This window comes from Odocoileus virginianus, chromosome 17, assembly GCF_023699985.2.
Source record: "Odocoileus virginianus isolate 20LAN1187 ecotype Illinois chromosome 17, Ovbor_1.2, whole genome shotgun sequence".
NCBI lineage: Eukaryota > Metazoa > Chordata > Mammalia > Artiodactyla > Cervidae > Odocoileus > Odocoileus virginianus.
The window spans coordinates 19,632,386-19,645,291 of record NC_069690.1 but is presented as its reverse complement, the minus strand read 5'-3'; the positions used below and the strand labels follow the sequence as shown (position 1 = coordinate 19,645,291).

Below are 12,906 nucleotides of genomic sequence, written 5' to 3'. Positions count from 1 at the left end.
ACCCTGGGGCTGTGCAGCTAGACCACTGTGCTGATTTTTTATTTCTCTTCAAATTTCTTTTATAGTCGGGTAGGATAGGCTTTAAACCCTAAGCATTAACTCAGAGCATCTTTGATGCGTTTGGTCAATAACAACATGTGTTTTGAGTTGTTGACATGGTTAGAAGCACATGTTTTACGATACTCTCCTTTCACTGCAGTTTGAACAACTCAATTGTGGGGATATAAAAAGAAATCTTGTTTTGTAAATCCCTTTCTATAGCTCAACCAAATTCAAGGTGGGATACTGGAAATGCTAGAGATAGAACACCTGGAATCTAATCTTGGCTGTTTGACTCAGGCAAATTAAACCCTATGTAAATGCTAATTAATCTCAAAATAGCTCAGTATCAACATTCTAGGAGTTTAAAATCTATGTTGAAAAGTGCCACTTTTCTGACAGTCTTCTATTCAATAAAGTAGGTAATCTCAATAATGCTTTTTAAAATGACACTTAAGACTACTTTCTAATTAAAAAAACATAGAAGCCCCAGTCCATGAAACTCCATCCCTCCAAATCAAGCCTTCTGACAAAAAAAGCCATTTTAACAGGACTGGATTAGATGATACACACCTCATTCAGGGCTAGAATGTGGTGATTTTAAAATCTGGGAAGATAAACCCAGATGAAACCACCTTCAGAAGCTTTCTTTGCACAAGGTCCAAGAACTGCAGACAGCTGGGCATCCATGTGTACGGGAGGAACTACAGTTAATATAGGCCACAACATACATTTGTATAAAACTTAAGAACATGCATCATACTGTTAGAACCTAAACTAGAATCGTATCTCACAGCCACAACACAACAGGCTACTTCACTGCCTGGGCACACAGAATTTGAGGCAATTAGACCAGAGCTGACATCAGGGAGCTCATTCTTAGCTGATCTCACTCATCCAGCACAGTGTCTGAGATTCAGTGATTATCCAATAACAGTCATTGAACTGAAATATATTTAATGGAAGTACAATTACTTAAAAAAACTGAGCAGACACTCCATGTACTAAAATTACTTTATTACAGTTGATTTTTTTAAACATTTCCTTTGCTATGATACAAAGGATACTTACAAACAAAATATTACATATGACCTTGTTTTCGCTCTTATGTTCTGACAACTTGGTAACAGCTTTAAATGCACAATCTATACAATTAATACAGGTTATATATGAACTATAAGGTATGTTGAACCAGAAGAATACTGACAATATACTGTACAATAAGCCTTACCAGTTAGTGCTGCAAACCATTTCTACCAAAAGGAAAATGCACATCTGTACAGTCACTTTTACCAGCTGGTGCTGACAGTGGGGTAGAGGCTTCTTCTCCATTGGAACCCTTGGGAAGCCTCCACTTGTGGGCGTCTGTTTGGTCCAAAAATTAAGAGGACTACGTAGATTTAAAATTAGTCATCGGGAAAGTGGCAGAACATCACTTTCAACATGATAATCTCTCACCAAAAAAAATCACGTCCCAGCTTTAAAAGACCACGGTCCTTTGTCCACCATGAAAACCCGACAGGCTCAAGGGCTTTGGGAGATGAGAAGATGAAGGCTGCCAAAAAAGGAGGCAATAAACCAAGCCAAAATCTAGGTTTTGCAAAATCTTTTTTTTCCCCTTCACCAAAGGGAACTAGAAAAGTACAAATTCATTGATGAATCTCAATGGTAACAAATCAGTTAGCTGATAACCCTCATTTTATCTGGACCCCTGGCTTGTGGGAATAACTGAAAGAGACTGTGGATTATATACACCATTTTTAGAAAAGAACCTTTTGCTTAGTTAAAATATTCCATTTAGCCACCAAAGCTGGTCCTGGTCTATTACAGGTGTGCATTCATCTTTCAATGGTCTACTCAGAAATGATAAGGTTACAGCTTTTTTTCTTTTAAAAAAAATTTTTTTTAAATAAAAAAGCAATTGACTGAAGCTTTTTTTTTTTTTTTTTTTTCGGTAAATAGCAAAAATAAAAATAAAAACCAACCCTGGCATTTGCACAAATAATGCAAATGGAGCGATATGGCCTTTAAGGTAACGGGTTAGTAGAAAGGAAGAGAGAAGTGAAGAAAATTCAGAGAAAATGATGTATTGATTTTTCTTTTTAAAAATTTCTACAATACATGTGCAAAAAAATCATGCTGGTTGAGGAAAACAAAAGTAAATGAGTATATAAAACTAAAATCATAAATAATATGTTTGGATGACTGGTAAAAGCAGAAACCAACCTGGGTTACAAAAAAGATTATACATTCAAGATGCTCTTAAACCCAGTGGGATAACTTATGTTAAAACTGTGTTAATAGTTACGTTAAAAATCTCAAGTTTGTTTTTAAATCTTCACAATACAAGCAAAGCTGTTTTAAAATATACACTATACATATTTCTCATAGTCTCTCCAACCTCATTAATGCGCATTAGGCTATCCTTTTCATATACTAAAACAAGGGGTTTCTGAAAGCTAAATTATTCAGAGCAACCCACCCATTATTTAAATGTTTATGTTTTAAATGGGTTAAAATCTTTAGCAGACTTACATAAATAGGATTTAGCAACACAAATGTTAATTTAAAAAACTCTAAAGCATTTACAAATTATCAGGTTGGAATAGTCTGGGGAAGTTATGTGCACTATACTTCAAAATGTTATTTACATCAGACCATTGCTTTTGTAAAAATTTCCCTAAAAGATAAAAAACAAATTTGGAGAATTAACCCATTCTAACCTAGCAGGGGAGGATCATAAAAGGAGAGGTAAAACAGTAACAAAAGTATCTCTTAATAGAAACCCCACATATCCCTCTCCACTTGGATTTTGCCCTATGAAACCACCTGCAATTTCTAATAGGCTCATATATCAAATGTCAAGATAATGTGGTAAAATACCTTGTCAGATAAATTACTGGCCTCGAGTGGACTTAAAAAAAATGTTTTTCTCACCTGTGTCTCCGGCTTGGATTATTTTGGACACATGTATGTAATTAATTGGAGGGGCACTCTAAACAGGCACAATTCCCATTTAATATAGAATAAAAGGTATGACATATAAAATGCTTTTGAGAGAAGAGGTGGTGGTTTCTTTGATATTATGAAATGCAAGAAAGCACATTTGGAATGGACACCAAAAAAGAGCTTTCTGGCAACACACCAGGGGCAGTCAACATTTTGATAAGCTAAATATACTTGTCTATGACTAAACAGGGGTTAGAAGGCTTCCAATATTTCCCCCCAGGTTTGTTTGATATGTGCCAAACAGTCACATGGCCGGCTAGAATCTGCAAACATCAAGCAGTTCCATCCTTTTAAGTCACATAATTCATTCCATGACCATGTGTAATTATAGAAACAATAATGTTCATGCTGAGGCAATGTATTTGAGGGCTCAGAAAAAGCAAAATGTGCCACTGAGAGAAACCTGTTCCCATACAACTGGTCTTCATGCTTTCAAGTGGCCCTAATATACCTTTGATGCTAAGCCAAGCCATGCAAAAGCAGAGTACACACTTTTCATTAATATTGGTATCTCATTTCTAAACTCCACTGACCTCAGAGTTGCCATAGAAACATGAGTAATGAAAGCATACAAGTGAAGGTTCATGGATTTTAAAAAATGCATTTCCCTCATCTATGTTTACCAGCTTTTAATACCTTAGGCTACAAGGCATATTAAGGGATAATGACAAAGGAGCATATGTAGTTCTGGAAATAGGAAAAATGCTCCAAAAATGGGATCCATGTGCCAGTAATAAGCATAGTTCATTTGAAAATTCAGCAAGAGAGCCCAATAAACAGTTCCAAGCCATAATGTTATCACCTGCGTTAATTTACACAAACATTAAAACTCTTGCACTTTATAGACAAAACACACTTCTGTAAACATGGCCACTGGGGGAGGGAGGCTCCCTACCTCATTCATGATTGAGAACATGTAATCATTATATCAAATAAAATGACTCTGCTTCAGACCATTTTAAACCTGACCAATCATTAAACTTAACTTCCCCCTGTTTAACAACAATGAAGCATTAATTCTAAAAATGTCACCTAGGATGGTTTCAGGGTTAGATGCTAGGACCACAACTGGCAATGACAGCAACTCCTCTCTAGCTGGCACAGACTTATAAACTTTAGTACAAAAACAAAAAAAATACAGAAACTAGGTCAATTTGTTAGCTACATATTTACAGATAATTACATGATTTCTCCACTCACAATTGCTAAAAACTATGAGTGAAAAGGAAACTGTGCAGGTTGAATTACCCGTACTTTGGGGGGAATTCTGGGGTATCAAGATACCCTTTTCATTCATTCACAAGTCTCATCTTCTCTCCACTTTTTCAAGGCAAACTACCTACAGATGTCTAGATTAACATATCCAATGGGCATCCTGTTTCAGAGAGGATTAACCTTTTTTTCTATTTAAAAAAGAATCTCTTGTATATTTAAAAATAAAACAAACCCAACACAGTCAAATGGACACACACACACACACACACACACACACACGCACATCCTCTCAAACTTCAAAAAGTTCTGATTGTTGGTTAACAGTTAACAGTGATGGTGACATAGTAAATGGCTCCCCAGTTTTTATTCTCTGCCTTTATTTTCTTTAAAGGATATCTATTTTGGGGTGGGTGAGAGGGAAGTGCAAGTTTAAGAAATCCACAACAGGCAGATAAGGTGCAGACTAATTTATGTATTTATGATCTGAGGACTACTATTAGGCCAAATGGATTCTCTTCCCTTGCATGAATGAAATTTTGGAAATCTGAATATAAGTGAGGGAAGAATTAGTCAATGTGACTTTAAAAGGGGCTACCAGAATTCAGTAGAAAATATAAACACACAACAAAGGAAGAGTTCTCAGCTTCACTTTCTTTTTCTAGACAGTGTTTAATAAAACTTCTTTACAAATTAAGTCATTTCCAATGTAGACTCATTGTAGTGATTTAATAAAAGTGCAGACAACATAACCAGACACACAGCAAAATAGACTTCAATCAGTAGTCCTTGCATACAAGAGGCAAGTCTGCTAAGTGTACAGCATACTCTTCATCCTTTAAGGAATCTGAGGATGGAAAATTTCCAGTTCTTAACAACTGAGAGTAAGTGAGGGCTTTTTCAAAGGTAATGCTACAACCTGGTTGGGGGCACTATCATGAGAGATGAGGGAAAACAGAGAATCAGTTTCTCTTTAACAATAATGATGTGTATTTTGGTAAGCAACTCCAAGATGACAGTCCAAGTTTTAGATCTGTTCCTTAGAGAAGACAATTTTTTTTAAAGACCTAAGAGCCTCCTCTTTCACCATTATAGGAGATTCACACTTAAACACCTTAAATATATTATTTTCTGACTTGAATACACACTAGACACTTCACATTGTGAGCATGGAACAAAACGCAGGGCCATAGAAACTTCCTAGGAAAGGGTTGCAGTGTGGGGCCAAATCTGTGCTTAAAAAGATTTGCCTCTGAAGGGGTGGACAGTACATGAAGAACTCACTATTAGCAAGCAAGAAGAGGCAGCTGAAAGGAGAAAGCCCCTTGCCAATACCAAATCCTTCTCTCCCAGTGGCCATTTCCTGTTGATTTTATTAAAGAGAACCTTAGATGCTTTAGCAGTAATTCCTTTCTTGAATGTTTTGGTCCTTAGCAAAGTTTATAATTGTTATCATCATTATTAATGGAACACAAAGGGTAAGAGGATCAATGGCACCAATACTAAGAAATATGTATGGCGTGCACATGAAGATTATGTGACTTATTGGTTCTCTTCATCTCTGCAGAGGAATCACCACCAGTGTTTTTTAGTTTCCATGGCTCATTTCTCTCTGCGTCACTATCTTTCACTGCATCGCAACACAGACTCACAGGAACACTAACTGGTTCCTTCCCCAGCATTACTTTACTGCACTGGAACTTATGGTTCCACGTTTTACTTAACTTTCTTTCCACCCACTCAAGTGCTAAGAAAGGATCAAAAAAGAAAAGACTGCATCTAATGACCACCTTCTCATAAATATCAACCCAGAGTATTCAATTGTTAAGAAACACATGCATTCTTGCCTTAACTGAGGACTGAAATAACGAAACAAAATAACAGAACCTTAAGTGCCCTGATGGAAATGTACAGTATGAGTTATATCCATCTATCTATACACACATATAGACACTCATATGTATATACAATATATACATACAAATGATAATAGCTATACCAAAAATGTGCATATTTAACACAGTTTTTAAAAGCCAGTAGATTATGGTATAATACAATTTATTTCCACTAGTGATGGCACAAATGGAGAAATGCAAAGGAGGTGTTTCAAGTACAATAGAGTCATTTTTCACAGGTGAAAATAAACAGTATTATTCCAGTGTCCAACACAATGTATTCTATAAAAGTTTAAAATGCCAGACATAAAGTAGAAAGTTTCTAAAGTCTGCCTTATGGTTTGAAAAAGATACTCAAAGAGTTTTTGATTTTTGAAAAGGGGGAGAGGAAAAATAGGTGGGAGTGGGAGAAAGTCAAGGACAGTTTCTTTAGTGAACTAAACGGTGTTTACTTGATGCCTAGGCAGCTGAAAATCATAATGACTATGCTAAAAAGTTCAATTTACCAATAAACCCTTGGCCTAGAGTACCAAGTATCTCATATCCGTGGGTGTGGCTTCAATTCCAGGACTGTTCATCTCTAGGCACAGAAATGACTTAGAAAAGAATGGCAGCTCTGAATAAAATATAAACATATTTTCTAACTAATGTTATCTATATAATGAAAATGCTTCCAGATACTTTAATTTGGGGTTAGAGCTGACTTTAATAAGGGGAAAAATAAATGCAAAAGGAAGGGAACCCCATTAGGAACAATGTATCAAGGTATGAGGTTTTGCATTTTTCAAATGCTAACTTAAAAAAGGGGGAGAGAGTGAACCTAAGAAACTTATACTGCCAAGCTCTGGATGCCAGACATAGCATATATGACTTTCTGATATGCGTGGACAAATTTCCCATACTTTTTATTTTCTCAAACACATTTATATATAGTGAACACCAACACTGGGGAGGAGGTAGTAGTACTTTGATCAAATGTTGACGTCTGTACACTGATTCAGAAAGTGCCTGCTTCCTTCTTTAGGATCTCTCAAAACCTTTTAAATTTTCTTGCTACAAGCTTTAATCTGATGATTCCTACTATGTATGATATTCTTCAGAAGTTAGATCTTACAAACACACACAAATCAATTAATTTGAACCATTTTTGCAAACTATATATACTTTAATTAAAATTAACTTAATGGAATAATCCAGGTATAGTCATGACCTACATGTAAAACTGGTTGCCACACAAATCAGATACAAAGACCTATTGGATAGACATCTGGAGTCAGTATTCAATCACAATTTTACAAGTACATACGGTCTGCATGAATTCAATAACTCAATTTGACTAATTCAAGTCCACAAGTGGACTTTAACATGTATTATTGGTAGTATTTTTTAAAGAGTTTTGTATGTAAAATTGATCTGCACTTCTATTCCACCCCTCCAGTAGTACAGAGGGGCCAGATCTAGTAAGAATTTTTATAAAAGGTATCAAATTCATTGTATTTTTATACGTTATTAATTCTAAAGCTCTCTCCTATCATTTTCCTCCAAATAGGTAGACACCTCAGTTTGCATGAAATACTGTATACAACATGAATGCAAAAAGACAGAAAATTAAAAGCTCCTTTCATTAGACAGACAAGTAAGTACATGTCATGTTCACCTAAAAACTGGTGATTTCAAGCCTGGCCAAGAGGACAATGTACCAGAGTGCTACCTGAAACTGCCTAAAATTGTGTGTGAGTTCTACTGTGATCTTGGTTTTTAAAAGATTTACATTAATTTTTCTTCCAGTTACCTTTAAATGAATGCCAGAAATTCCTAAAGGGGAGGATTCATGGAGATAAGACTGACATTTGGTTGAGACTTAATTTTGGTTGAGAAATTTGGAAGACTTAAATTTGGTTGAGAAAACCAAGATTTCAACAAACAGATTACTGGTTGGTCATTAGCCTGGATCTAGTTGAAGAGTATCATTGAGAGGGCCTTAGAAAATTCTACCTGTGAGTCCTCTGACTATATGAAAAGCAGGATCCAGAGTTAGCAGCAAGGGTTCTTCAAGACAAGGGAGGGGGCAAAACAATAACTTGTAAGAAACTCTGATCTATCACTGAAAAGAATGTTTCTTTTTCCTTCAAGTCATACTCATAGCTTCCTACCCACCTTCAACTCAATTTCCACACTAGCAGTGGAATACCAAGAACATCTAACTTTCAGCGTTGGGTTGATCCTTCATTGCAAAACAAAATAAAACAAAACAAAACATGCCCCTCTGTGGGAAAAAATAAAAAAATTAGCGTTTGTCAAGAGATTCCCTGACCACTATAACTTACCTTACTTTTTTTTTTTTTCTAATTTGCCAAACTAGCTAGTTCCTTTTCAGTAGTACCTTAGCACTGAGGCTAGAGACTTCTGGAAGTGGTGTTTCCTTTTGTGTGATGTTAACATGATGCTGAATGGTCACTAAGTCTCAAGGAACTAGAAGTTTGTAAAGTATTGCAGCAACAAAAACAGCAATTAAAAAAAAAAAAAAAAGAGGATCTGCACATGCAGCAAAATCTACAGTGGTGATGAGGATTAGTCAGCAGCTGGTAAAGTCATTGGCTCAGTGACTCCTGGTTCACTATGGCAACTAAACATTTAAATAATTGGCTATTCTACTTGTAAACAGGAAATCCCATAAGCCAAAAGGGGGTAATAAAATCAGGTCTATGTAGTGTAGTGAAAATTCCAATAGATGGCAATTTGCAAATATGGCATCATTCAAATACCTCTGGCATTTGATTTGTATTGGCTATATATCTTTGTTTTTGTACAAAGTATAAGTACTGTTTGGGGTCTTGGAAGCTATAGAGCTTAGCTAGGACAAGATATCACAGTATAAGCAACGAAACGTCAGGATACAGAGGCTTCATCTCCTCACTCTTGCTGCTGAACATACCCACCATATGAACTTTCAGGGGCCTCTCTCACCCTTCATGTCTTCCCCTTTAAAGGCTCACGGGTTCGTTGATACAATTCCCACACCAATTGCGATCTCCTTAAGCATCTCCATCTCACCATGCCACAAAGAAGGCACAATTGAATGCACCAAAAAAAAAAAAAAAAAAAAATTCACTGACAAATCTATGCAGCATTCAGAAAAAGAACTAAATTGTTTCCTACTCTCTGAAAAAGTCAATGCAACCCTTTAGTGTTCATGGATTTCCATGTTCTTTTCCACTCCAAATGAGGCTGAGAAGTCAGACCAATTTTATAAAGAAAATACGTTGGTAAGGGGATAAAGATGTGTTTCAGTAAGACCTTGTTTCAGCATATGCTGCCTGCTGTGAGTGGCTTATAAGAATCTGGGGTATGTAGAAAGGTTTTAGATCTTTTCACACCCTTCTTAGGATATATCATTGCCCTAAAGTGATGACTCAAGATACATTGCTGCACTCTATTTTTGCAGTATTCAAAAATACCCATTTACCCAATTTCTTATAACCACAGGCTTGATACATATATATGTGTGTGTATGTATTTGTATACACACCTACATGACAATTCCCCTTTTCAAAATTTCTTCAAAAGTTAAAAAAAAAACCTGGCAGCCAAATACTATGACATCCCAATTAGTAAACACAAAACAGAACGCTTTACAAAAATGAGTAAGATATACCATATGCACTCAGCTTCCACACTGTAGTACCCAAGTGAGGAGGCTGCTGTGACGACGTCTGTAGGCAGTTTCTTTTGGCAGACAGCTCCAGCGGAATCGCCACTCTCAATTATTAAGTTATGTATAAGACATATGTGACCCATTGGATATTTGAGAAGTGACACTCGTGCTTCTGCTCATGCCCTGCTCTGTCCGTCCCCCAGAAGCTGTCCGCCTAAGAGCCTGAGGGCTATTGCGGACTCCCATACTGCTACCTCGGGGTACCCCTTGCATTGGCCCCGAGGGGTGACCCCACGGCTGGGGTCCACCTTGCATTGGATGGCCCCAAGCTTGTGGTGGGCCACCCATGGGATGACCCCAGTGAGGTCCTGGACCCCCGGTAGGATTGTGAGACCAACCAGAAGCTCCCGGGTAGCTGTGGCTGAATGCCTCAGGGGAGAGATTAGAAAGGACCATGTTACTAAAACCTAGTCTCATGCTTTCAGAGTCAAAAGCTTCAATTTCTCTGGCTTGACGTTCCAGCAGGCTTCGTATTCGTTCCGTGCGTTCATTCTGCAAAGCCAACATTTCTTCTTCAATCTGTTGGGGGTTGGAGGGAAGCAAAAAGAAAGCTGATTTATTTTTTAAAATCTATAAACTAATAAGGAAGTCATAATTAGTCAGCTTTGAAGTGAATCATAAAGTTCACACTGGCTATTTTGTGGATGTATATTTAAAAATCAAAGAGATGTACTATAGAAATCATACACAATTTATATTTCTAAGATGTGTAAAACCAAATTCTTAAAAGCAAAAGCAATAACCTCTATTGAAATAATAAATCAAGGCAATCATCATCAATGGCTACTAAATCATTACATAAAACACTGAACCACTAGGTAAAACACTGAAGACACCTGGGACTCTCCTGGGCCAATCTTGTAAATAACAATACCTTAGCCATCCCTGTCTCGAGATTGTCAACTGGATGACTTCTGAGTGACTGAGTGACAGTCACGCAGTCGTGTCCAACTCTTTGCGACCCCATGGACTATAGAGCCTGCCAAGCTCCTCTGTCCATGGAAATCTCCAGGCAAGAATACTGGAGTGGGGGGAAAAAAAAATATTGGAGTGGGTTGCCATTTCCTTCTGCAGGGGATCTTCCCAAGCCAGGGATCAAACATACGTCTCCTGCACTGAAGGCAGATTCTTTGCCATCTGAGTCACCAGGAAAGCCTAAAACACTGAATAAAAAATGAAAATGGGTGAAGGGAAATTTGCGTTATCAGACACGTCAAAATGTCACTCTATTAAATGTGGTATTGGTGTAGGGACAAATTATTAGTGAAATAGAAGATCTCAGTTTGTAGGCTTTTAAAGCAGGACAAAAGCATTAATTAATTCAATGGGGAAAAGATGAATGTTTAACAAATAACACAGGCACAATGGCCAACTATCTGGAAGGAAATAAAAATGGAACTCCATCTTACACCATATTCCAGATACACCAAAGCCTTAAGTGAAAAGCAAACAAACACAAACCATAAAGTTTTCGTTAAAAAGTTACGAGACTGTATATACCTAGAAATTAAGTGGTTGGGTAGCCATCATAATCAGTTCTGGAAAACTGGAAGGTATTACAAATAAGTGTAGTTGACTGTACATACATTTTTTAAAAAATGGAAAATAATTCATAATAAAGTCGACAGGCAATGAAAAAAGTTCATGTAGAACTTTTTTATGAATGATCAAATTGATAATTGCCTAAACCCACTGACCAATATTAATATCACTTAAAAGGGGGACAGCTAAACATTATATATCTCCTGATATAATGCAAAAGGAAGTACATAGTAACCCTCATGAAAATTCCTTGCAAAAAATTTTTAAAAAGAGAATTTAAATATAATCATATATCTGGATGGATATCAGCTGATGGGAAATAGGAAGTAAAAGAGAGAAGGATACATTTTTAAATGACACCAGAGGACGCAATAAGCCAAAACTGGAATTCCTACAGAGCAAATGATCCAATTCAAATGAAAAAAAAAAAAAAAAAAAAAAAACCAAGGGGGTAAGAGGGTCCTATTATAGACTCGTTGACTTAAAAGACAATTAACCAAAAGCAGTATCTGGACCTTGTTTGGACCCCAATCCAAATAAGGAATTTAACATTTATAGTTATGCTACTATTTTGCTGAAATTTTAATGTAAATGAAATAAGAAAAGTCATAAAAGGGCTTCATGTGGGCCAAGTGAGGCTTACTTGTTGTTATACTCTGTTAGTGGTGATGGTTTAGTCACCAAGTTGTGTCTGACTCTTATGACCCCATGGACTGTACCTGCCAGGCTCCTCCGTCCATGGGATTCTCCAGGCAAGAATACTGGAGTGGGTTGCCATTTCCTTCTCCAGGGGATCTTCCCAACCCAGGAATCGAACCCAGGTCTGCACTGCAGGCAGATTCTTTACCAACTGAGCTATGAGGGAAGCCCTAACCCTAACCCTACTCTGTTAGTGCCAAACCTAAAGGAACAATTCTTGATTCTGTGGAGATTAAAGTAATCTTCAAAGAGAATTACCCAGCATGAAACAACCAATATTCACTCTGGTTTCACCTCTATTTTCAGATGACTGTTTCTTATCTGTATAGTCAGTAAGTACAAAGTGCAGAAAATAGAGTTGTTAAGATTTTTCAGTTTTTGTACAGAGGGTAACTTGCCTTGGTAGCTGCCAACTGATCCCAAACTGCTTTACTGTTATGCACTTGCCCTAAAAATCAAGGAGCAACTCAAAATAGATTTATATATTTATCACTCTACTGTTCCTTCATCATTTGTAATACTAACTAATCAAACATATTTTCTCTTATCAAATTAATATAAGCCATATTAAAAAAGTAAAATAGAGGGAATTCTTTGGCAGTCCAGTGGTTAGGGCTCTGCACATCCTCTGCAGGGGGCTCAGGTTTGATTCCTGGTTCAGGGAACTAAGATCCCACATGCTGCATGGTATGCCCTTCTCTCCCCCAAAAAAAAGTAAAAGAAGGAAAAAAAAACATTCTACCATATTAATATAGCCACTACTAGCATTAATTCAATTCACTTTTATTCAATACA

General features: G+C 36.8%; 1 protein-coding gene across 2 annotated transcripts in view; it reads right to left on the bottom strand.

The window, feature by feature from the left end:
• Positions 1-1,039: 1,039 nt before the first annotated feature.
• Positions 1,040-12,906, bottom strand: part of TAOK1 (TAO kinase 1) — a 95,696-nt gene continuing 83,829 nt past the window's right edge. For both annotated transcript variants that reach the window (XM_020911779.2, XM_020911778.2), the window contains one exon: positions 1,040-10,389. In XM_020911779.2, coding sequence (XP_020767438.1) covers positions 9,928-10,389 — 462 coding nt within the window. In that variant the 3' untranslated portion in view covers positions 1,040-9,927. The remainder of the gene's footprint in view (positions 10,390-12,906) is intronic.